This window comes from Pipra filicauda, unplaced genomic scaffold (genome assembly GCF_003945595.2).
Source record: "Pipra filicauda isolate LSUMZ 115617 unplaced genomic scaffold, ASM394559v2 scaffold514_size685291_pilon, whole genome shotgun sequence".
NCBI classification, from domain to species: domain Eukaryota; kingdom Metazoa; phylum Chordata; class Aves; order Passeriformes; family Pipridae; genus Pipra; species Pipra filicauda.
The window spans coordinates 181,954-208,077 of NW_024104659.1; the positions used below are offsets into that span (position 1 = coordinate 181,954).

Sequence of the window (26,124 nt, forward strand, 5' to 3'; positions counted from 1 at the left end):
GGCACAAATGTCCATCTGACATTTTCAGTGAAGCTTAAGAATCAATGCTAACTGGAGATGTTTCCATGATGTTTTTCTTCTGTGCTTTGATGGTTTCCTACACATCGCACCAGAACTATTTTCTATGCATTTCTTAGATGCTGATTTTGGACTCCAGGTAAATGCTGCCTTTGAAAACCCAGAACTGCCTGAACACATGACTGCATATCACAATGCAATTCTAAGACTTTGCTGAATCTTCCTTCATACTAAGTATTACAGGTCTTCCCTTTACGGTAGATGTTCACATTCTCCATGTTAATGCTTCAATACTCTAAAACACAATTATGTATTCTCCTACCTATCTATATTCTTGTAGGCAAGTGGGCTCTTCACAAGCATATCAAAACTGTACAGATTGTCTTAAAAAAATCAGTGAAACCCAAAGTACATCCTCTGATTGTAAAAATTAGTTAAAAAACCCACAGCAGATGGCTTTTTAATATCTGCCTAGATTTAAGCATAAAATCAAGAGTAAAGAAACATGCAATAATAAAAACTATGACTAATGTATTGCTATGCAGGACATAGCATTCCTCTCTCTAACTGGCTTGCAGCTGCTGTACAACATGGTGAGCTACACTGCTGCCAGTGTGGGGACAGCAAAGGGAAAAAGGCACCAAGTATGGGAGACTGGCAGTTGCTGCTGCAAGAAATACAGCCTCCCTCCTTCGACAGCAGTCACTGCCCTCCATACCTGCAGCAGGGTCAACAGCAACTCATGTCATGTAACTGTGCAACAGAAAGCAAGAGTTGTTTAAGCTGCATTACCTTCAGGAATAATTGTTCCCTATCTCCTTCAAAAAAAAGGTTTCAAGGAAGGATATTTTCAACCCACAGTAACAGCTTCTAGCCATTTAGACTACTAAAATTCCTATGTGCTTTAGAGTTTCACTGTGCAGCCATACAGCCTTAGGGGTTATACAGCAATGAATGTACTTAAAGACATGGTCTTTTTTCCCAGACTTTTTTTAATAAACGTGATTTTTTCTTACACTGTGTGATAACAGCATAAACCAACTTATGTTTCTGAGCCCCAGAGCTGTACATTTTCTTCTTTTACTAGCCAGTGAATGCTGATGCTTTTTTTTATTTTGCTGCTATGCCACTCTATTACATAAAACATTTTATGTAAATACCATTATCTGTTAAAGATATTCAGTTAACAGATGAGTTTAAATCAGTAGTCTAAACATATGGTATATGCCTATATATTGCATGTGGATTAGAACATCTAAATGTATATTACAGATGACATTATCAAAGTGGTCCATCTTTGAAAATTCTCCTTTGCTTCTGATTATGAGCTTTTGGTATAATTTGTTTCAAGATCTGTAGTGACTAAGAAATTGGTAATTATTTTTTTTAATAAAAGTACATTCCATTTTTCAATCCACTGTTGTTTGGTTCATTTGGTGTTTTTTTCCTGAATAGGCCATAGCCATTTATTTTTTATTTTGTAACAGGAGACCTCAGGCTAGCTGATGGCAAATGCACAAGATCTTGTGGATGTAGCCTTGGAATTGTCCAGTTCAAACACTCCTGAAAATAAATTTTTCACTTAGCATTTGGTTTTTGCCCAGTAGGACAGAATATTATCTTAAGAATTACCCACTGCCAGATCACACAAACAAAGGCCTTCATACAAGTTGTTACAAATTGTTTCTTTTTTATATATGCGTTCTTGAACAGAGTCCAAAACCAATATAAAATTGTATGTATGTACACATGCATTCTGCCTAGTTGCAATTTTGTGCCTCTAAAAGGGACTCCTTTTACAGTGCTGCAAGAAGGAGTCAAAAAAAATCCCCCAAAAAAGTTTGTAGTGATTTAGCTAAAGTTTGGAAAACACTTTGCCACAGTTCACAGAAACAGATTGCAAGAGCAATGAAACTGCTTGTTGAGAAAGTAAAACTAAAAGACTAAAATAAAAATATCACACTCCTCACATAAAACATACGGGAAAAGAAAAACGGAAGCTTATACGATGTTTAATTATTTTGGTTAGCTCTTTTTTTAACAAATTGAGAACAAAATTACCTCTAATGATAATATCAAGACATTCTGAGATCAGAATGGCTGAGTAGTTGATAGTAGAGCAGGAAAAACACAAGTATTTGATTAGAATCTGTTCTGGTTTAGGGAAAAACAGGTTATGTGTTTATAGCAAGAGATGGCAGTTAAATACTTTCCATTCCAGGAATAACTGAAAGAGATGTTAAAGTCGTGAAAGTCTTCTGAGCCAAATGCCTTAACACCATAATTTGAGTTATGTTCGCTTACAGCAGTCCTGAAGCACACAGAACAACATCCCCTGCTTGGCAGTAGGATCCTCACCTGGAAAGAGGGGGCAGAGTCCCAGATTCAAGAGCGTGTGCCTTGTAAAGGTTAGGATTAAAATTTCAACAGAAAAAAAACCCCAAACCCACATACACTGTTATTTTTTCATAAACCAAAGCTGGAACACAGGACTCTTTTTCCCCCTTCCTGTCACAGATCCCACAGCTGTGCATTAAATTCCCCACAAAACTGCATAGGGAGACTAACTGGGTATTTTACTGTAGAGTCTGTGTCTCTGTGCTGAGCACACAGTACACTAACCCCTTTGTAGATCTGCCCCCCTATTAGCATTTGGCAGTGCTGTAGCTGCTCCTGGCATGCTCCTCTAAGGCTAATGCCTACGTTGCAAGAAAGATGATGATGAAGCACAAGTGAGGACACAAAAAAAAACTATGAAAGTGATGAAAGGCTTAGCTAGTGCAAAAGCAGGCAACTCATTTATTTTACTGACAAAAAGGTTATGAGGCAAATTCATGATAGTCTAGAAGTACTCTCATGGGAGAAACAGAAACTGGATACTACTGGGTCTGTCAGCCTACTGGCCAAAAAAATGAGATCCAGAAGCTGGATGCCAATACTAGACAAATTCCTGCTAGGAAAGACGAACAAAATTTCAGCATGGACAGTCAACAACCATGGAAAAAACATGAAGGCTTCTGGATGCACATCTCCATCATTGCCAATTTTTAAAACCAAGGTGGATTCCCTCTTCCCAAAAGACATGCATAGGTCAAACAGACTAGTTCATGTAACCAGTAGAGAGTTTGTTGAAGGATTCTTTATCCCAGCAGGTGGCTTTTATCTCAATATCTCTAACTGAAACCAACACTGGGTAATCAAGAGCATCCTAAACTTTTCAGCTTTAGTGAAGCCACTTTTTGGATGTAAAATCTTACAGAGGACAACAAAAGGAATGACAAAACCAGTAAGATGGGCTCTGCCAAATCTCAATGCTTCTGAACATCGATTTTTCCCTACTGATAGGCTGAAGCTATGATAAACTTTCAAAATGCTATGAGTTGCTAATCAGAGTCACTGAAAAATGCTGAAAAATTTAAGACGGTCCAGCAGAGGGCTATCAAAAGCATTATATGGCGGGAGAACTTGATATAAGAAAACAAGGTTGAAAGAATGTTTGTTCAGACGAGAACAGAAAGCTCAGAGAAGATATAATCTAAGTCTTGCAATACATAGACAATAATAATGTTAAAGGAGATACAGGTACTCTTTACAGAAGGATACTTGATATATATATGAGGTATATATGTTATATCAACTTGAGGTATACTATTGACAAATATTATTTCTCTCTTTTAATGTAATCTATATCTTTAATCTAAGCTCTTATTTGTGGTCTCACTTTTCAAAAGCAAAGAACACAAAACAAACATTTTTTGCTTACACTCCAAAGTATAAACAAAAGTAATCTAAAAGTGTACAGAGGGCAAATGAAATGAAGTAAGATAGTGTCAATTAATACCTTCCACACAGTCGAAAGAATGTAGTGCACTCAGTACTTCCAGTAACTGCCAAGCTATTGGTAACATTTAACTCATTTTACAAAGACAGAATACAAAATTGAGAACAACCTGGAAATTAAATATCCTTAACAGATTGCTGAAAGATTTTCACTCTTTCTGAATGAAACCAGAAGTTACAGAAGAGATGAAAGACACTAATTGTACATCACAGACCATAATTTATTTCTTTTGATTCTGTAGACATGAGGTGTCTAAAGATACAACATCTTCTGTAAGTGCTGTTTTAGGTACATCAAATGTGAATAGTCTAGAAAGATAGGCAAGAAAAGTAAATAATTTTTGCAAACAGTAACTTTAACCCAAAATAGTTTTAGAGAAGGAATGACAAACATTAATGCTTTAGCAGTATATCCATGCCCAGAATAAAAGCCACAGGTTGACATAAAACAAAGAATAACATTCTCCCTGATTTATTCCACTACAAATATCAATAACTGTATTACTAAATTATTAAAATACTACATTAACTGCAGATCTTGCCTAACATACAGCGTAACTTTGCAACCTACTTTTCTCATAATCTAAAATTTCTACAGAGAATTACATCTTAGATCATATTTTGTTCATCAGATTTCAATTTCAATATTCCATAGAACACAGATCTGTAGCCATGTCTGGAAATAAAACGTATTTTCCTGAACAATTTACAAGGCAGGACTTCTGTAAAATCACTGCAATTTCGAAGCTATCCTTTGAGGAACAATATTTTCCAAAGTAAGTCTCAAGTAACTTAAAAGATAAGTAGAAAGTACTATTTGCTTCATTCTTAATGCTATTCACAATAAACAAAAATTCTTGTTCTAATAATATGCTTATAAAAATGTGTTTACTTTAAGGTTTCAGTAGCATTTTGATGCAAAAGTTAAAAAATTGTTTCCCTAAGACTGCATAACTATATCAAAAAGCAAAACCCAAGTATTTGTTTTTCAAAATGAAATCTAAATGTTTCCTTAAAAATAGAGATTTCTATCAATGACAGCTGGGATTGTCACAATACTACAACTAAAACTGCAATATTTCACCATTTAAAAGACTTTCTGCAAAAGAGTGAGGAAAAACAACTCCTAATATTTGGACTTTTACATATTATTAATCTGCACTATGTCACATAGCAGATTATCAGATTTGAGTTACAATCCAAAACCCAACTGCAAACACATATGGATTCCCTAAATGTCATGGAGTCTAGAGTCAATCACTGGGCACAAACAGAATGAGGCTGTAAAATTCATATTAATGGCTGAGAATTACAAAAGGAGGAGAAGACCTCCAGCAGACTTGGAGAGGGCAATGTCTTCACAGCAGATCTTTAACCCAGCAGACCTCAGGGTATTCAAAGGGACAATGTTCTTTTTTCGAATCAAAGATAACACTTTGATGCCTGGATAAAATCCTTGGTCTTGCAAGCTATGTTTTAATAAGATGAGGACAGGACAAAGTGGTTTACAAAACAGAGGTGTAACGCATCTACCACAATACAGCTACATCACATAGTTTTTCAAGCAAGTAAGTTTTTACATTGGTGAGAGCTACGAGGCTGTAGGTTCTACCATTTAAGTGTGCAATCCAGCAAGACATAACATTACTGACACCTTCATTTTAGCAAGTGAATTACCTCTAAATTAGCAATTCATAAATGAAGACAGAAATAAATTTATACTCCCGAGCACCCACTTAGGCACTCCAGGCTCATTTACCAGGCTATTCAGCACACAATTAATCATTAATTCCACAAAGCACCTACCTGCCAAACCAAGTGTTCCTTTACAACAGCTGTACCTGATAGACAGACGCTCAGCACAATCGTATGAGATGCAGAGGTCAAGACGCTGGCAACTATAGCGTCTCTCATGTTGAAGGGCAGCATGGTATACACCACAAAAATAATGAACAAGAAAAATGATACCTGTGCAAGACAGCAAGACAAAAAAAGAAGCATGTCAAATTTACTTTGTAACAACATTAAAAAAATAGCATTTAATTTTGAAGTCTCTTCAGCATAAAGTTACACAACAGTTTTTTACAGAAAAGTTATTCCTAACCACTCCAGAAAATCAATTTAGGAAGAATTCATTTTTAAAAGTGTTGGAAAATTTGCAATAAACTAGATTAAAGAAGTGCAGTTGCAAAATACTATATTATGGTTTCAGACCTACACAATACCCCAAACTTTTCAAATTTATCTTTTCAAATTTTATTTTTATTAACACCCTGTTTACCATTAAAAAGTAGTTTTCTCAGGACTGGTGGATTCTGATTGTGAACTACATTACAAAACAACCTGCCAAACCCCTCCATAGAGCCTTGATTTCAATACAGAGAGATTTTGTACATTCTGATGCAATAAAAATTCACAATATGTGACATAATGCAAAAAGAAAAAAAAAAAGCCCAGGTTCAGCAAAGCATTTTGGCTTAATAAGATTGTATTTCATGTGTTTCTACATGGCCTATGTCAAATTCCATCAAAATACTACATTTTAAGGAAGTACATTTATTTAGTCATGAAAAACATTTTCAGAAAATCATAGCCCACATGCAAGATTTCCGGTTAGCTTCTTTTAAAGAATACTAGTGTCCAAACTAACATTATGGAACAAACTCTCCAAGTGCACAGCCCAACCTGTAACAGCAAAAAGGATTCCTTCACTATACATAGAAAATACATATTTGATGGTATGCATATGTTCCAAACTCCACCACACACTTGAGAAAACATAACTAGATTTGGGACACAGGTTTTGTACACATGAGTAGGCAATTCTGAAAATGTGCCAGCTTGTGCATAATTATGTCTCTAAGCAAGGTTTTCCATCAGTTTTAGTTGAGTTGCAAGCCTATTCACCATCTAGCAGTCGTACACACATAGTATGTAACTCAGAAAGCTCCCAGGCAGGCATGAGCAATAATAATTTGCTGCTTGCTTCCCTTAGTGTCAGTTTGTTTTCTTCACATCTGCATGTGCTGATTATATAACCAAACCTGAACCCTAGGGTATGTGTACCTACAGGACAATGGAGGTATTCTTTTCCATCACGGAGACAGAGCTGGATGGAGGAGGAAGTCCACTTCTGTTTTCTACTCAGCTTTCTCCCATTCCTCCTTTAAGATTAATCCAGCTCCTTCCAGATCTCTCATGCTCTTTTCAATGCTGCCTATCCCACATGCTTGAGTTAAAAAGTTCAATGCCATGAAATGAAACAAAACTATGAGGGAAATGAGGGATAATAAGAAAATACAGTAATAAAAAAGGCAAAGCAAAAGCTTTGCTTCTCTACTGTTTCAATCTGTCGGCTGATAGCAAAAGGAAACAAAAGTGTTTGATACCTGTTTGGTTTCAGTTCTTCCTAAAAGTTTTAAGTGATCAGATGTTAGTAAAACCAACAGCAAAGGGTATAAAAATTTGGTCTAGGTAAGAGAAGGGTTAAGCAAGTATGATGTTTTAAAATTGTCCTGGCTTCAGAAAAATCAACTGTGATACTGAGAGAACTAACCAGTAGTCTTAAAACTTGGGAAAGATATAGAAAGCTCTGGCAGGCTAGAAAAGGAAACACAACACATGCCTTTGAAAGGCTGGGAAAAGGCCTAAAACTTGTCAGCTTAGCTTTAACTCCTACAGCAGTACCAGAAAAAAATAATAAAACAATTAATAATCAAGATTACTGAAAGTTAAGAAAACCACAGGTAACAGCCAATGTGATTTTGCTGAGAACAAATCATGTTAAAGCAATCACAACAACAGGCATCAGTATAGGGGAAAACCCAAATAATGAATTAGGCAGCAACAAGGGATGTGAAAGGTCTTCTAATATAGGTATAAGAAGAATGGATACCAGAGCCAAAATACCTTACCAGCATGTAAGACCAGCTGCCTAAGACATGTTTCCAGTTAAAGGCCAGGCTGGATGAGGTTCTGAGCAACCTGGTCTAGTGGAAGGTGTCCCTGCCCATTGAGGGGGGGGTTGGAAGTGGACTTTAAGTTCTCTTCCAATGTAAATCATTCTATGATTCTATGATTAAAAAATGGTTTGAAGAAGAATCATCCCGGACCCTAGTCCTGGAAGAAGGATTTCAAATGCTCACATTCCTAGGGATTTTTCATGAAAACAAAGTTTTATTATTTCAAGTTTAGCTTTCTCATTGACTACAGGGAAAATGGCATTCAAGTATTTGTGAAAATTTTATTATTAAAACATAAAAAAATTTCCTTCTCTAACAGTCTTTGTCTCCAAAAAATAAAACTGGCATATTTTTTGATATCTGATTTTATAGCCAGACTAAATTATCCACTCCATTTGTGAGGTACTTATTAAAACTCATTAGTGGATATAAGATAGAATATGACACTGTTGTTTTTTTTCAATTTTGATATAAAACAGGCTACTAAGCATGGAAAAAAAAATCAGCATTTTGTAATGCTTCCAGTGACATCAGCTGTATCAGCTTCAAATTCATTGTATATCTGTAACCAACTATCCATTCTTTAAATTACCCCACTATTTTCCTTGGTCAAAATAAATGGATAATTTCAACATTCCACAACTACAAACAGAGAGTGCTTTTACGAGGTTCAATTCCCTTGACACTACACTTCAAGTTCTCCATTTCTGAACATCGAACAGGTTGGGTTGCACTGGAACTGTGTTAATGAACACTTGACAAAAAATTGACCCATCAGTTCTTGAAATTTGGGTATCAGAATGCTGTTACAAAGCAGAAGAGTTATAGTCCTGCTAAGACAGAAACTCTCATCCAAAACACATAGCAAACAGCTCCTGCCAATAGCTCTTTGATTCTTGGTTACACTGCTTTTCTCCTATTTCCAGTAGTGGTCTAATGACCCAAGAAGTTGAAAGCTCCATTTATCACAGAAGTTGCTTTTTTATTTCACCATGGCTCAAGAATATTTCCCCCTCATAGCCTGAAATAAGATGCTTCTACACTTCATCTTGATAGTAGATATGCATGGTATGTAAGATGTGGGACCTTTCAACATACTTCAAAATGTCAGTGTATTTCAGTTTGAGATCATAGAAGTCAATACTCAAAGGCTTATGAGCAGGTAAAAAGAAGAGACAAGCCTTCTGGACTGTGTCACAGTCTGCAGAATGGTCAGTGGCCCTGACCATTGATCTATTTCATGAAAGGCCCTTTTCATTATCCTTTTGTATGAATTGGCAGAATACTGGTGATAGTAACTTGAAAAAGCAGTGATGACAAGCTTCGAAGGACTCCAGTATCTCATTGTAAGACTTACTAATGCTAATGCTCATCACTGGATGCCTGCACTTGGTGTGTGTACCCTCAGTAAACACAGCATTAATTTACAGTGCACAATTTTTGACACTATTAAAAGGAGTTTGTTCCACCAAAGTGTGCCATAATCACAAAGCCTGTTGCTGTTTTGAAACTCTGTTGGAAGCAATCTCTAATGTGAGTCATCACTATGACTGCCTACTTGAAACACACTTTTTGCCCTAATCTGAACTTACATTGCTTTAGGAATTTGATTTTCAGAGACTTTATCTATGAGTTTATGTTAGCCATACATAACCTGGAGATGGGGAGTGCATGGGCATTCATGGTATGCATCATAGCACATAGCATTCCTTTTTAGTTAACATTGGTATAACATCTTACAGAGAAGTATGTGGCTTTCCTGCTTTGACTGAGGGGTATCCAGGACTCTGGTCCATCACTCTTGACTGTCAGAGCTTAGCAAACCCTGAGTGTGTTTGCTGCTCTCCATATTTCTTTCCCATACTTCAGTAGGGCCACATTTTCATCTACTATGTAAGCAGTTCTTTTCCACAGCAATTTAAAGGATGATGCAACTGCCATAGTGGCCATAGTGTAGCTGTGTAGATGGGTATGTAACAGACTATTTTTCTCCAGATTTTGTGTAGCTGCTTTCAGAAGGGCAGCAAAAGTCCTCATACAGACTGAGGTAGTCATGCCACTAAGGACAGTTGGACACCAAATGGTATAATGACACCATGGTGTGGGATATCAGTGATGATCACGAACCCTCAAAAAACCTCATTCTTGTCACAGAATACAACACAAAACTATAAGTAAGCATCTTCATGCATCATGCAAAATGGAAAGACACCAGTTGCACAAGATAAAGAAGATCCTTCTTTAAATCAAACCCATTCTGAGTATTTGTCATGTTGGCAGTTTTGTCCCAGCATCTCTAGATGTATATTTGCTACTGCAGTCTCTGACCTACAGTGTTGACTGTGACCTAGGAGAACTGGTATGAAGTTGATAGTACTTGGTGGTTCACAGACATTGCTGTTGGAAGCATCACTAGTTTGGACTGTGACAGCACAAACTGCAGTGGACCCAAGTCATGAATCTATGCTGGTTTTGGAGCCCATGGATGCAACCTGTTCTCAGAAACCATGTCCCCCTGTTGTCACCAGTTTCTCCTCTGAATGGTGTTGCCTTAACTCTGAAGGGTATCTGAAGTAGAAATTTTAACATATTTTACACATTAAAATTGTCTTTCCTAGCACATGGGGTATCACAGGGGATGTTGCTTTTGACACTGAGAACAACTGTACAAAAAGATACTAATCATTCCTTTTGTACAAATTATATTCCAACAACTCACAATTTCCCATCTAGACAGCCTTTTTTAAAACTGTGTTAAGATGGTTAATTGAAACTGGCTTGGTATGTGTAAAATTCACTCAATTTAATGTTACTCTGACCAGAATTTCCCCTTGAGGAGTACAACACTTTGGCACTGAAGCTGGCATGCAAATCTGAATGCTCCATTTCAGTATGAGTTAGGGGAGAACACTGCTTTGATCACAGCCAGCAGTAATGCGGTTACAGCTAATAAAATAACTGTAGCTCTTTGGGACAACTTCAACAGGGCTACCTCTTCACCGTGTAACCAGAAAAGACCCTGTTCCCATAATTAAAATGTTAGACTACAAAAATTCATACTAAGTTAGCCAGCCCACTACAGAATCACTTTCAGAGGTTTTTCGAGATCAGCTTCCCCCTTACAGTGTAAAGGGAGTAAAAATTCATCAGGTGATTAAAGAATTTTCCCTTGGAAAGGCACTTAGATTACAGCCACTGATCTCAAATATCGTCTGTATACCTAATTTCATAGAAGACACTCTAGTTTTTCTAAATAAATAGTTAGGTTTTGTAACAAAATTGGCAGGACCTACTAATCTTAAAAAATAGTTACAAATACCATGTTTGTAGTTTAGTACAATAACTGTATGTTAAAGCTTTGTGTTGGTAAAGGTTGCAAATATGTAAAGGTCTTTGCCATTCTACTTCTGAATTCTATCCCTCAAAACTTCTGACTCAAACTTCTAAAAGCCAGGCAATGTTCAGAGAACAAAACAAGTTACCCAGATAAAACAAAAAAATGAGCACTAAAATCAGCTTCTTTTCTGAGTCATCTATAAAAAGGTTTAAATTATGAAAGCGTTGGATAAGATGAAGATGGAAATATTGTTCACCAAACCCTGAAACACCAAAAAACCAAACACTCAATGAAACTAGTAGAAGATTGGTTGAAAAAAGGTGAAAAAGAAGTACACCTTTACCTAGAGGACACCTGCCACAGGAGATCATAATATACCATAGGGATCAAAAAGAGATTAAACAAATTCATGGACACCTTGTCCATAAACCAATAATAAAAAGACAAGGCAGGGAAATGTACCCTTCAATTTTGCTAACACACCTGTGGAGGCTGGGCAAGGTATGAAGGAAACTGGCCACAAAAAGTGATCAAGCTTGTATGCTGCCTTTTAATAGCATCTTCTCTAGCACTTCTTGGAGACAGCATACTGTGCCAGAGGGACTATGGTCTTACCCTGCAGGAAGTTCCTTGTGTTCTTGAGCTAAAAGTCAAAAGTGCTTCAAAGAAAGAGATAAAGCAGTTCTGATACAGTATCCTCCCTGACTTTAAAATAAAGCAAGGGAATTCAGAAAAAGAACTGAAAGTCCAAGGATACTATGAATAGAAAGCATTGTAGAACCATTTACTAGTTGGAAGGGAATTGTGAGAAGAAAGTTAAACTTTGAGCAACAACAGGATAAAATATAGAAGATAAATTTACCCAACGTTTCTCAAGTCCCTGGTATGCCATAAACCTCAAGAATAAAATCAACAAGGAAGATTTTGTTTGGAATTTACTCTATAAATTTCCACAATAAATTATAACTTCAAATATTTTTACCAAACGTAAGGTTTATTTTTCAATAATTGTCATAGAGATAGTAAACAACCCTGTAAATCATGCCTTGTTCTTGATCATACAGAACTCTCAAACTAATAATCCCTTTCTCTTGTGCACAGGTCTAGGTTTAAATGTCATCAGGAAACTAACAGTCATCCCAACCTCTGCCAAAAAATTAACCACAACCATTAGCAAAATGGGACAATAAAAGCAAGTTGATTGCACTAAAATGGATATTTTTAAATAACTGTGCAACAAGAGACCTTCAAATGTGCTCCTAAAGTAACATATTAATGTGACAATAAAAGACTTCAGAAAAGGAAGGAAAATTCGTATTTGAAATAAGATATAATCTGATTGCTTTCTATGTCACAGAATCTTTTCTTTCACTGGATTGGATCAGTAAGAGGGGTACAGGATCTGGAAGGAGCGACCCAAGGAACATCAGTAGAGAGTCAACAATCCATAAAAATTTTTGGCCCTTCCTGCTACAGTAAGAGGAAACTGAGCAACCATCATCTCTAGCAGATTTGAGATTATTCTCAAACTTACTGAGAATTTAGTTCACCCTGTATGCCCGTTTTTACTATCTTTCTCACTTAATTCTCTTCTTTCTGCTGTATCTTATCATCCTTGTTTCAACCACCTTATAGTCAAAGCAGTCAAGAAGACAGATTTGCTGTTACAATGCTGATAAGTCCCTGCAAGCAGAAAGACAACATGAAGCACTATATAGCCCAACAATGGCATCTCTTTGCAATGATTTGAGACTCTAACTGGATCAGATGACAATGTGCCATGTCTTCGGTATTTTCAGTGATGAGACAAGTGAAAAGCATCAGAGATAGTGAATACATTGTTCATCCTTGTTATTTTTCCCTCCTGTGTTTTCCCCATAAATATTAGGATCAGAAACCTACAATTGCAGCCTGATTATCACAGCTAGCATTTTCTCTAAAAGTGACAGTTGAGACCCTCTTTAATGTTACCTTAATAATTTTGGGGCTTTTTTTAATCTAAGGTCAGTGAGAAAGACATGATAGCACATTATTAAAACCAAAGTCTTGTCTTTTCATGCCACCACAGAAATAAAGCCAAACTGGCTAAGACCACACTGCATCCTATTCAGAACAATACTACACAATTCTAAACTGTAATTAAATTAACACATTTTAAAAGTGGAAAATCAAAAGAGATCCAAATGTCTATACAGTATATGTAGACAGACTGAAGACCAAAGCAATAAACTGTAATTTCACTTGGACTGCTAAGGAGGTTATTTTACAATACTCAAGTACCATGCACAAATTTAAAAGGAGTTTAAGAAGAACATACATTGAAAACATTTTCAAAGTTTCTATGAAGAAACACAAAACTGTGAAAACCAAAAGATACGTAAAAACCTAATCTGGTTAGATAGGATGTGAAAATCCATGTTACAAATCCATGCTCACATATACACAGAAAATACTAGCAATGACAGCAATTAATATAAATCAGAAATCAAATAAACTAGTAAAGACAGAAGACAAATACACCACATTTCAGGGAGAATACATTATATTTTCAGGAGATCAAAGGAGCTTTTTATACATGTTTGGCATGAAATAAGTCTAACACTGAATTTCATCAACTACTATAAGAGAATGTAAAACTTTTAATTCCAACAAAAGAAAAGCAGAACCATCAAATAAAAATGTCTGTTCTCTATTAAGGGAAAAGTTAAATGATATATGTACACCATGCTAAAGAATAGTTGCAGTACAGTTTCATGTTCCAAAATATTAGCTCACAAGTATATAAAGCCACAGATAGTAATGTTGAGACATTTTTAAACAGCAGGTCCAATAAACCATGCTCGAGCATCTTACAAGAGTTCTGGATTATGTATGTTGATTTTCTGTACTTCCTAAACACCAGGTCAGTTCCAGAGAACTGCAGTAAAATTGGATTGTCAGAAGGTAAAAATAGGAAGTAAAAACAGCAAATAAATGGTCAGCTTTTATACTGGAAGGACTGTGTTATCGGATTCAGAGAATTTATGCTATGTCTTCCTAAGTGTTTTGTAAAAAGGAGAGGAACAGTGATGTGGCAATGATTGATGTGATTTTAATATTGTTCAACGTATTCAAAAGCAACAAAACATGGGAAAAGTTGCAGAAGTGACTCACACTGGTGTGACTGGGCCTTAAAATAGCAGATGAAATCCAATATGATAAATGCAAAATAGCAGGCATGGAGAAAACAACTTTAACTTCCAAAAGCAGTCTTCACATTAGTTGCTACATCCTCTGAAAAAGATACTAGACTCACTGTGACTAGCTCTTTGAAAAAATGAATGATAGCAGTGGTTTAAAAGGCAAATAAAAGGACAGCAATAATTAGGAAAAGAATGGAGAATCAAGTGTCATGATGACATTGTATGAATCCATGGTGGGCATATTTCTTGAATAGTTCATGCGATTCTTTTCTCCCTATCTTAAAAAAAAATCCAAAGGAAAAAAACTCACGTTGGTAACACCCCCTCCCCTCAGCATTCTCTTCTCTAGGCTGAAAAGCCCTAGCTCTCTCACCCTGTCTTCAAATGAAAGATGTTCCAGTCCCTGAGTCATCTTTGTGGCTCTTCACTGGACTCAATTCATTAAATGTGTATTTCTCTTGTACTGGGGAGCCTAGGACTGGACCCTGCACTCCAGATTTAGTGTCACCAGGGCTAAGCAGTGGGGTAGTCCCTCAACCATTAGGAAGACTTATAGTTCTTCCTAATGTAGCCCAGGGCATGATCACAGACCAGGTCCAGCACCACCCAAAACTCTGAGGAAGTCAAAGTCCTGGGAGACCTATGCCTTTGACATACTGACCTACAGGAACATTGCAGCCATCAGAGGAGACTCAACAATACACTGAGAAGCCGTGGAAATCTTCTGTGTTTATGGTTGTCAGAGAACCCATCAAGAGCAGTGTTTGAAAATGAAGAAGGAAGTAAAGCAGGAGTATACAGATGGTGGTAACAATGAGTAGTCATTTCCTCTAGTGATCAGAAGCATTCCATTACTTGAGATACTCAAGTGTCAGCAAAGGGCAACACCCTCGGCGAGCTGACATTTGCTGTGGCTGGTGTCAGAACGAAGGGAATAACCACACAGTGATAAAGGGTCATGGTTGGGGTACATCTGGTGGAAAAATTTAGACTTCTGAAGAGCCTGAACAGAGGAAAATTGGATTTCCTTTTCACAGATCAATAGTCTCATATAGCAGCTTAAGTAAGAAACTGCGACAAAGGAAAGACATGGTACACTGATATGACTCCACTTACAAAAACCCAATACTCTGAATACGTTTTTTTTTTTGCAAATTATGGCTTATTGCAAGCATATATTTTTGGACAAAACAGAGAAGAAAAGCAAGACATTGTTATCGTTTACCTTGGCTGGATGCCCTGTGACCACCGAGACTCCGCCCAACCCCCCGCCAAGGGAAAAGGAAGAGGGAAGGGGGGAAATAAAAAAAAAACTTGAAAAACCAAGGCCGCTGAGAAAGGCAGTTATATATTTAGACAGAGAAGAAAAAGAGAACTATAAGCACTATACACACTGGGAAGACTGACAACAAAGACTACTTCCCCACGAGAGGTGTTTTCCTACTCTGAAGAACAGCTGTCTATCCTATGTAACTGTCCCAGAAGAGAAGGAAGGAATTGTTTCCTTCTTGTCTCTTTATATCTGAGCTGATGTAACATCATATGGAATACCTTACTGGTAAAATATACATCAGGTGACCTATCCTAGTTCTGTTTCCCTCCCAGGGAGGGTTACAAACCCACTACACCAAGGAAAGGAGCCTCTTAATAACTGTCCTCGAATACTGTGACTGTGTACAGAGTGCTAATAGCATGATGTTAATAGAAAGGAAGAAAACAGATTTCTTCTTTAGGAGATCTCCTTGGAAAATTTTATTACTCATACAAACAACATGCCTAGAAGTGCATGACATCAAAAAAGTGGACAATGCCATGTTAAAATTATCTAAACTCTGAAGGGGAAAAAAAAACCAAGAAAAATTCACAGTATTTAACTGTCATGGGGCTAAAACAGGTTTTGTAGCACTTACTCAAAAATCTGTGCTATACCCCTGTGACACCAGCCTTTCCCAAAGTTTTTCAAAACATCTGATAATACATTCCCAAAAACTTTAATACAGGGTGAAATTATTACTCTGGTTCTTCCACAGTGCCTTTAGGACCTCAGCCTTTCATATTGCTCAGAGCTTCCTATTTGCAATGTTGGCTGTTATGCCCATGGGTCTGCACGTGCCAGCCCAAACTGTTGCTGTAGTGGGTTCCCACAGAAAAGGATTGTCACTGACCTGGGTATCACCTCTTTTTTTTCCCCCTTTTCCCTCTCTTCAGCTGTGGGTTTTGATTTAAATTAGGTGATCCAATAATAAGAATGCACAGAGCTTTGCAGCTGCTGACATCAGCATGTTCCAGTCAGCACTAACAGCATCCCATGCAGGAATGATCATCTGGGAGTCTGAACAGGTCCTGAAGAGAAGCATACAGTCACTATGGGATAAGAACCACAGGGAGAACCACTTACTGGACTAGAGGAGACACACAGGAAAGGATGCTTATCTGGAGTGCCTCTGATGCTTCTCCTCCCAGCTGCCCTTGGGGAAAGTTTGTTTTTTCCCTTTTCTATCTCTTTGTTATTTTGCTTTTTTTCTTCCCACTAGAGTCAATGCATGCCATCAGCTACAAACCTTGCTGATAAATCTTCGTGCATGTGAACTTGACCCAACATCTTTCAGTCAACATGTTTTCCCCTCAACTTTAGAAAACCACAAAGTGATTTCTAATTCAAAAAGTAGTCAGATTTTGGCAGCGACTAAGACAACAACTTTTACATGAACGCTGGGGACCAGCAGTGCTACCAGCCTGGATGTTGCTTCCTTAGGAAGGACGTAGTGCTATTGTGAAAGGGCAGTCCAGGTTTCCTTTACCCTTTCACTCCAGACAAACCTTCTGGTAGGGCAAAAGGCACCGGTGTGGGATGCAAAGGTTGAACATTAATGTAGGAATGGACATGTGCACCAAATCCAGTAATGATAAAGACAATAAAAATCATCATAATTTCTTCTCCAGTTTTGACATGTAAAAATTACGTGTGTTTTACTCATAACACTCTCCCAAGCAAAACAAAAAGAGGGAGAGGGTATTCATACATTTATTTCCTACTTCCCCATTTGTCAAACTGTCTTTTTTGGGAGCACTAATCCCTACTAGATTCATGGATATAGATCAAAGTTAATTCTCTTACAGGGATTTAATTTCAATTGAAATTCAAGAAAAAAAAGGGGGTAAAACAATTTCATGGTTATTCACAGGAATTCAACCTGTTTTGATAGTATAGATAGGCCTTTACTTGAGATCTGTCAGAGGTTTAACCTGTTTTACATAAAGACTGAAAGGAGAAAGATTAAACTGGAGAGTGGTTACACAGAAATTATATTAAGGTTTGAATTTAACCTGACAGACAAGCAGATTCACCATTATCACAGTCATCCCAAACTTCTCTCATTGCCTGCCTGTGTACTGTTCAAGGTCAAATGCTTTTCCCAGCCCAGGTTTTTCACAATTAGCTTCTTTTCCTTCTAAATCCAAACCCTGTTGTCACAATGCAGCTGGGATTTGCTCACCAAAGATTTTTGTGGATTTCTTTTGAAATTGTGAATATAGCAATGTGGAAATCAATCAAAAATGATAATGATGTCTTTGAGAAATTCTCAGATGAATTTCACACATACATATATGCACACACACTCTTTGTTATGGAAATGAAAAATATAATACTGGTCATTTTGGTATATAAGTAAATATAGATTGATAATATTTTAATGTAACATCTGTATTTAAAAAAATATTTTGTAAAATTTAAAGTCATTTTTCAACAGAGACCAGCAATAGAGCATATCCTTAGGCTAGGTGATCTTAATAATCTTTATAATCCTGATTTTAAATACAGAGTCCATATTCTAAATATTGCAGTTACTTTTATAAAGTGTTTATTGATTTGATGAACAAGGTAGGCCCAAATATTCATGGACCAGTGATGTGATTTCATGTGCAGCTCTTAATTGTAGCTATCTTCTAATTACAAAGAGATTCATTATGTAGCTGTAGGATTAGTTAAATGTGGTAGACTAAATTAATCCCAGTAGGATGAATATAGAGGAAAAGTTATCCCAATCTGTTTTAACAAGCATGGGATTTCATGTCTCACTGTGTTTCAAATATTAAAATTAGTCAACACTTAATTTACATACTATTTTGCAGAAGGTTCCACCATTGCTTGCTGAAAGGACTGTTGTTTCACACCTGCCATTTCACACCTTTCACACTGTAAAGCTTTTTCTCCTCAAAAGTTTTCAGTGGAACAATTTTTATGGAAGTCTGCGTCCCCAAAGGAAAAAAACAGCATACTCAAAATCCCAGAAAGCATGACACAACTTCCAAAGTAATCAGTATAGCACCTTTTTGCAGTAAAATGTGCCTAAGAAGTGTATAACACACACACAACCAGAAAATTTATCTGAATTGAACAATGAAATATTTGTCACATTTCTTCACTTAATAATTTTAGGTTGGAAGGGACCTCTGGAGGTCATACAGTCCAACTTCCTGACTAGTTTCAAAGATAGATAATGGTCAAATTACTTCATATAATGGGCACAAATCTCGAAATAATTTATTGTTGTCTACGCAAAACCATGTGTGCTTTACAGAGTGATGAGTTAATTAAAAGAGACAATAAACAGAGAAATATAACATAAAAACCTAAACTGTTCTTCAGTTTTTTTCTTACAGTAGGAAATAGCACTTGTATTATCAAAATTGGTATTCAGTTTCTCAAGCGAACAGAACAAGGCAATTCCCCTAAAATGAGAGGAATACTTTTAACCTCTTTATTGACATACCCAATCCCAAATCACTATTGAAGCCAGACCCCTAAATCCAGTCAAGTTCCTAACAATAGCAGATATAACTGAGAGAAAAAAACTGCCAAAATTACAGGAGTCACAAAATGTTTAAAAAGAAATGGTCACATTCTGCCTAAATTATGACACAGTTTATTGAACCACACAACTTTGCCCATGAAAAAAAATAGCAGGAAAATAAAGGCAAGACTTTGCAGATACTGTTGGGAATGCAATGACAGAGATACTCCAACGAAAGCGCGAAATACAAGTCCTCCTTACAGTTATTGCAAAAATACATCAGTGATCCCTCTTTTTTTTTACTGTCTGATTGTTCACAGGCACAGAAGTAGATGGAAACACAAAGACATCCACATTAACAGATATGGTTGAACGCTACCTCCTAATAAATGTTTGTGGATCATACTATAGAAATCAATGGAAACCAGGTATGCCATGTAGAAGAATACAGTCATAAGATGATATTCTCAATATATTTCTGAGGAGACGGGTCAGCTCCAAGTAAGTGCTCTGTATCAAATCCAAGTCAGTGTTGACTTGACTTAGTGCTAACAAAATAAATGAGGAAAAACCCCAACCAAACAAAAAACACTCATGCCATGCATTTCAGAAGCTGCAGGACTTCACATCTCTTTCATTTCAAAGCCCTGAGCATTTAAATAAGACCAATAAATAAATTAAAGTTTAAACTAAACATCAGTCCCGCATCCTGTATTTCTTTCCCAAGCAGCCTATCCATAGCATTAATACACTACCATCACCAATAAATCTATACCAACATACATTCTTACTAAGCTGCCTCATTCCTTCTCTCTGAATGGATTCTCAGCTGCCTGGTCAGTAATAGAGAAGAATCTTAGAACACCCAGAATGAAGAAAGTTTCATTTAGGTCAGAGGGAAATGTTTCCTCTGTTTTGTTGTGCTTTCCTCAGATGAAAAACAAAAAGGGTGGGACTACTTGGGAGCAACAGGATATATTTTTTCTTCTACCCATTATCATGCCAACTATCTGTCACTATTGCAGTGGCACATTAAAAGTCAGCAAAGGGACTGATGATCACTGTGTCTAATATACAACAGTAAGCCAAAGGTATTAATTCCAATTAATTCCATTTAATTAATTCCATTAATTAAATGACTAGATACAGCAAGATTGACAAGCTACAGCTGTAACATACAATGTAAGATTTGAAGACTGAAAAGACTGTACAAGGAGCGTGAACACTGCCACGACCAGTGAAGGAGAGTGTTCCACCTCACATTAAGCTGGCAATTTGTATGCTAATAATTTAACACAGCACTGGGTCTTTGAACAGTCCAGTGAGAGGGGACTTAAAAACTCTCTCTGCCATCAGGTACGAACAGCTTTATCCAGGCAAGAAAGGAGAAAAGAATTATGTGAATCTAAACAGAAACATAGGCCTGATTGTGTGTAAAGAAAACACAGATGTCCAGATCAAATTTCTGTTCCATGAATAAAAATTTAGAGTTTGCGTAAGAACAGATTTCTTGTGCATAAGAACATGATGCCCAATTAGATGGATGCTGCAAACACCTAGACAAAATGAGAGAAGCTTTGGGGTTGATCTAAGGATAACTCAACCTAAGTGTGATCTTCCTTTACTTGTTGCATCCCATCTCAAAAACATTTGCAACTGGATAGCTTTCTGTTTTCCCATTTTGTAAACAAATTAATTATTTTACAGTTATTTAAACCTGAATTGAGTTAGGGGTGATTGGTAGGTTATTGGCAAATACTATCCCTGCCAAAGCGGTAATTCTTTTGGTAAAAATAAGATACTCTCACAATGCTCAGTACAAGTCCAGAGAACGTAAAAAAAGTGTCAAGCCAGGAAAAAAGCTTGAAAACTGGGTCAGTTGGAGTTTGTATGGAGGAAATATCTTCTGATGAGAAGCACACACTGATAACTTCAGAAACACATGAGCAATGACTTTACCTCCAAGAGTCTTCCAGCAAGCTTGGAATACCTATGAAGATAATTCAGTTTATTTAATCTATTCTCTTGCATCAAGAATCATTATTCACATCTGGTTTTTTTCATGCTAAGGATGTCAGTGAAAGCAACATAGCTGCACCAAAATGCCATGGAGGTGACTGAGAACAATTAATTTTAACATACTGGATGTTCAAATCCATTGACAGTTAAGTATCTCCCAATTTTACAGATATTACTATTTTAAGGTGCAACATAACTAAGTCAGGAACATGATTTAGCAATCAGTGAGCTTCAAGGAGGTACAGACAGATTAGATAAATATCATTATCCTTGAAATAAGACAGTGTATGCCACTACAGCCTAACAGCAACTGAAGGAGCTATGTCAGTCCTTACCAAGAAAGGGAAATGGAGAAAATATCAGGTATCACAAGACTTCAGTGTTCCCATACTCATACTTTTAAACATTCATAAAAGTACTGCTGAACTCCCATTACAACATCTAATTATACACATCTTACAGACACTGTAATTATTTCACCAATATGACAGGAGAACTCCACAGCTCGGAGATGCAATTTTCTACACTTTGAAGCACTAATGGACAAATCTCATTCTGTGCCCAGTCCACCTCTGCAAGTAGCTTTTTCATAAAGGAATAGTTCAGTGAAAGCTTTAGCTAAAAATGGAAAGTAGTATGAATTAAAGATGACAGGAATAAAACTTAAAAACAGACCACTGTAAAAAGTGGGGCTTTCTGTGGCCCCTTTCACAATCATTGCTTATCTGAAAAGAGAGACAGCTTACTACATTTACAAGACAGGTAATATTTGTCATCACTGTACAGAACTTGAATAAAAAGATAATTTATGTATCCCCCTCACCTATTTTTAGGTGGAATTATCATTATCCCTATTACAATTTTCTTTTTTTACCACAGATATTATCATTTTTATTCTCAAGACACTTTTGGTGTATATAGAAGCTATGCAAATGCTTCTTTTCCAGATCAGGGATTTTCATTTACATCTTCGTATGAGACACTATGTTCTCTTTTATACCCCAACATACAAATTCTTCAAGTGGGAAACTCCTCCCAGTTCCTGGCATCAAAGCCTAGCAGTACAATGTCCAGTGATAATACTACATATGTGTGATAATACTACATATGTGTGCATGGATTTTCCCTGAGATTGCATCCTGGAGATTCATGGCCTAAAGAATTAAATTTACTGGTTCTTTTCACTCCTGACAATATTACTGGAATACATCAGCTTTCCTTTGTTATCATGTAAAATTATAGAAACAGTGTACTTCTTTCTCAGTAATTTCTTTCCTCTTCTTAAGCATTGTCAACATGAAAGTTCGAGTTTGTTTGTCAAAAACTATGCCCTCCAGAGTCAACGTATCTTTATCAAACATTAAAAAAGAGTACAGCAACTTGACTCTTCTCACATAACACAGAAAGGGGGAAAAAAGGTACTACTCTTCTGTTGCTGGCACACTCTGACAGATGTTTCCACACTAGATAATGGGAGAAAAAAAGACACAATTTAATCCAGATGGGACTGACTAGGGCTAGGAAATGTTGAGAATCCAAGAGTTCAAAGTCCCTTTCCATCCTCATGCATGAAAAGCCAAATCTGTCATGCCCTTTGAAACTTTATAGTAAAGCTGTTTTACAAGCTTGAGTTATCTTAAAATGACAGTCAGACATTTTACATACTATAGTTGCCACTCTTCATTAAATAATAATGCTTTTTACTCCATGACTTACTTTAACACAAAAAACGAAACAGTAAATCTTGTTGGGGAGGGAAAAAGTACAAGCTTACTCCTGTTCTCACTTAGCTGGTTATACTAATTGGTAACAGGAGAGTTAATTTTGATATACAATAGTATGAGAGCTGAATCAAGTTTGAAAAGTTAGGAACTGATTTGGATTCAGGAAGTCAAATTAAAATTTCTAAACTTCTAGTTTTTTTTATTTTATTGACTTTGAATATTTTAGTATCCTATTTAACTAATTTCAGTAGGTGGGCAATAGCTAAAAAAAGCAACCTGGTGAAATCATAAATACAGGGAAATTGCAGCTAGGAGAGGCACGACCCCTCAGATCTTCAGAATTCAAATACACAGAGGAACAGATGTCAAAACTTTTAAGTTAAAATATTATCAGATGGGAGAAAATTAAGTTATACGTCTAAAATGAATGAAAAATCACAGCATACATTAGCTCGAGTGTAATTTTATCAACAAAGCTTTTCACAATATAGTCCAGTTATCTTTCTCCCATATTTTTACCTCAGGCCCATAGACTTATTCACTTAGGCACTGGAATAAACGAATGTACCTCGGTTTCTGCAGAACTAACATTTTCAGTATGCTTTATTTTCTATTTTCTCTCCTCATAACTCTTCCTATTTCAGTTTGAAAACCATCACTGAACAAAACATGCAAGTTTCACCTAATCAAAAGAATAACTGATGGTCTGCCAAGAGACTGAAGAGCATCAGTACCATTTCCAATGTGAAGCCTGACAGGCAGCCCACAAAGCTGTAAAAGCTTACAGTGATCCACTCTGATCAAGGCAATGTCTACATTATTCAGGTAACTTATAATGTTAAATGGTTTCATCTGTATTGCAGTTTTTCACATACTGTGCAGAAAAATATCTTAAATATATTCAACATATTCTGCATATGCTACCAGGAGAGGAAGCTTTAAATGGAAAAGAACTGGCTGGTTTTATAGCTCTTACACAGCTACCTAAGATGGGTTAACAATATCAACCATCACAGTTCAAAGGTTCAATACATTTGATCCTGCTATGAGGAGACACAGGTTCTGATTTGTAATAAGAAAACAGGACTCTACTTTTTAAAGGACACTCAATAACTGTTTTTAGTTTAGGTATCTTATTCTACATATAAAGAAAATACCTCTGCATTTTCAGTGTAAGAGTATGAAGAACTATGACGTTCAGTGAAAAAAAAATATACTTTGTATTCCCAAATGCTCTATCTTCTATTCCCAAATGCCTATGTCATAAAAATAATTACAGACACAGGCAAGATCCCAAACCTCCAAAGCAGACATGCATCCCTCTTCCCACGGGCTGCCCAACCTTCATGAAGACATCAAGTCTTTGCCTCTTCCACTCACTGTTTGGTTTGTGATTTGGGGGTAAACTGGGGGTTTTGATTGCCTAACAGCCGCACATAGATGGACACTAGAAACAGTTAATTCTCTTAAAAACAAGAGACCCAGGCAAAAAAAGTGAAATAATTTGCAGAAAATGGAAGGAAGTAGGTCACTGGGAAACAGCTGCAGTGTTAATGGACTATGCAAAGTCAATGCAAAGAGAAATGTATGTGCTTTTAGTGGCGGCATGTTGGACGTGAGCTACCTACGTTTCTAAGATCTTAAATTTTGTTGCAGGCAAAATGGTCTCCACTTGCAGAGATAATTTTTACTTAATTCATTGCCAGCTAACACCAGCTTGTGATCACTGTTTTGGTTATCAGAGAAATAAAGAACACGACAGTTAAGTGCTAAGACAGCACTGCCCTGACGTGGGCCAACCATGGCCACTGTTCCTCAGAGATGTCCATGCCCCAGCATGGGTCACTCAGCCACAGTCTCTTCTTAAACTGACAGAGGGTAGATTTAGAATAGATATTAGGAAGAAAGTATTTACTGTGAGGGTGGTAAGACAGTGGAACAAACTGTCCAGAGAAGCTGGAAGCATTCAAATCCAGGCTGGATGGGGCTTTGATCAACCCAGTCTAGTGGAAGGTGTCTCTGCCCATGGCAGGGGGGGGCTGGAAGGCTTATATTTAAGGTCCCTTCCAACCCAAACCATTCTACATATCTATGATTCAAAAGGATGCACATACTGGATGGAGTGCCTCCTTCCAAGCGGACACCTCCAGCCATATATCTCATCAGCAGCCTCTCCCTTCCTGTATCTCCTCAAGAGCATCTTGCTGCCTGCTTCTCCCCCGGCAGCTGCAGCCACTTCAGAGGCACTGCATCCTGCTGTGGCTAACAAACGAGAGGGTGCTCGCATTGGTTTCAGAGCTACCTGGACCCTGCTGTGACCAGCACAGGACACCCTGCAGCCTCCTACCCACCCTTGCCACCTATGCCTAGTACACTTCCCCAAAATTCTTGCTTTGGAGTTTTAGTTATTGTTAGCTTGCTGCTCGTAAACAAACAAACAAACAAAGTCTTTCAACATCATTTATATATAGCCATTCTGACTTATAATTAAATATTCAAAAACATATATTAACAAGAGTCTATACCTTTGCTAATGTTTGAATTTATTTCTAAGCAAGCTGGTTAAAAGTTCTCAAGCACTTCCCCACAAAGACTATTAGAATTACACAGCTGTCAATACCAGGCAGAAGAACACAAAAAAATGCCTACTCTACTAAATATGCTGCAACACAAATATCTCAGCATGCAATAGCAGAGTGCAGTGAAATGAAATCAAAAGAGGACACAAAGCTTTCTATTAAGGCCAGAAATGGAACACAAGGAGTGATAACAATGTAATTATGATGCTAAAGAGAGGTAACAAATATCACTGCCTATTCATAGGGCTATTTAAAGAAAAAATTATTAAAACCCAGTATTTTGAAACATTCCACTTCCCCCCTTTTCAGTGATTTGAATTGCAGAGAAGCTTAAAAATGAATGAGTGCTGGGCAGGCCAAAGTCTGCACCCCAGCTGCGCTCCACTGAGGTTCCTGGGTTCTGGATGCAATTGTTTCTCATTCATAACAAAAAGCTCCTCCTGGTGGATCATGTGAGCTAGTCTCACTCCCAAATGAGTAATTCCATATCGGAAATCCCACACTACAGATTTACAGAGCAGAAATACACATAACCAGCATGTCAGTGTTAAGAAAATAGTAAGTAAAGCTAAGCACAGCCAAGTAAAGTAGCAAAGCCACAGGTCTCATTCATGTAGTTCAGTAATTATGACAAATACACACTAATGCTGTAGAAACAAACTTAAAA

At 37.0% G+C, this 26,124-nt stretch overlaps 1 protein-coding gene across 2 annotated transcripts in view; it reads right to left on the reverse strand.

Moving 5' to 3' along the window:
• The window catches only part of ADCY2 (adenylate cyclase 2), a 213,151-nt gene that overhangs the window by 141,195 nt on the left and 45,832 nt on the right, over positions 1 to 26,124 (reverse strand). For both annotated transcript variants that reach the window (XM_039386925.1, XM_039386926.1), the window contains exon 3: positions 5,665 to 5,826. In XM_039386925.1, coding sequence (XP_039242859.1) covers positions 5,665 to 5,826 — 162 coding nt within the window. The remainder of the gene's footprint in view (positions 1 to 5,664; positions 5,827 to 26,124) is intronic.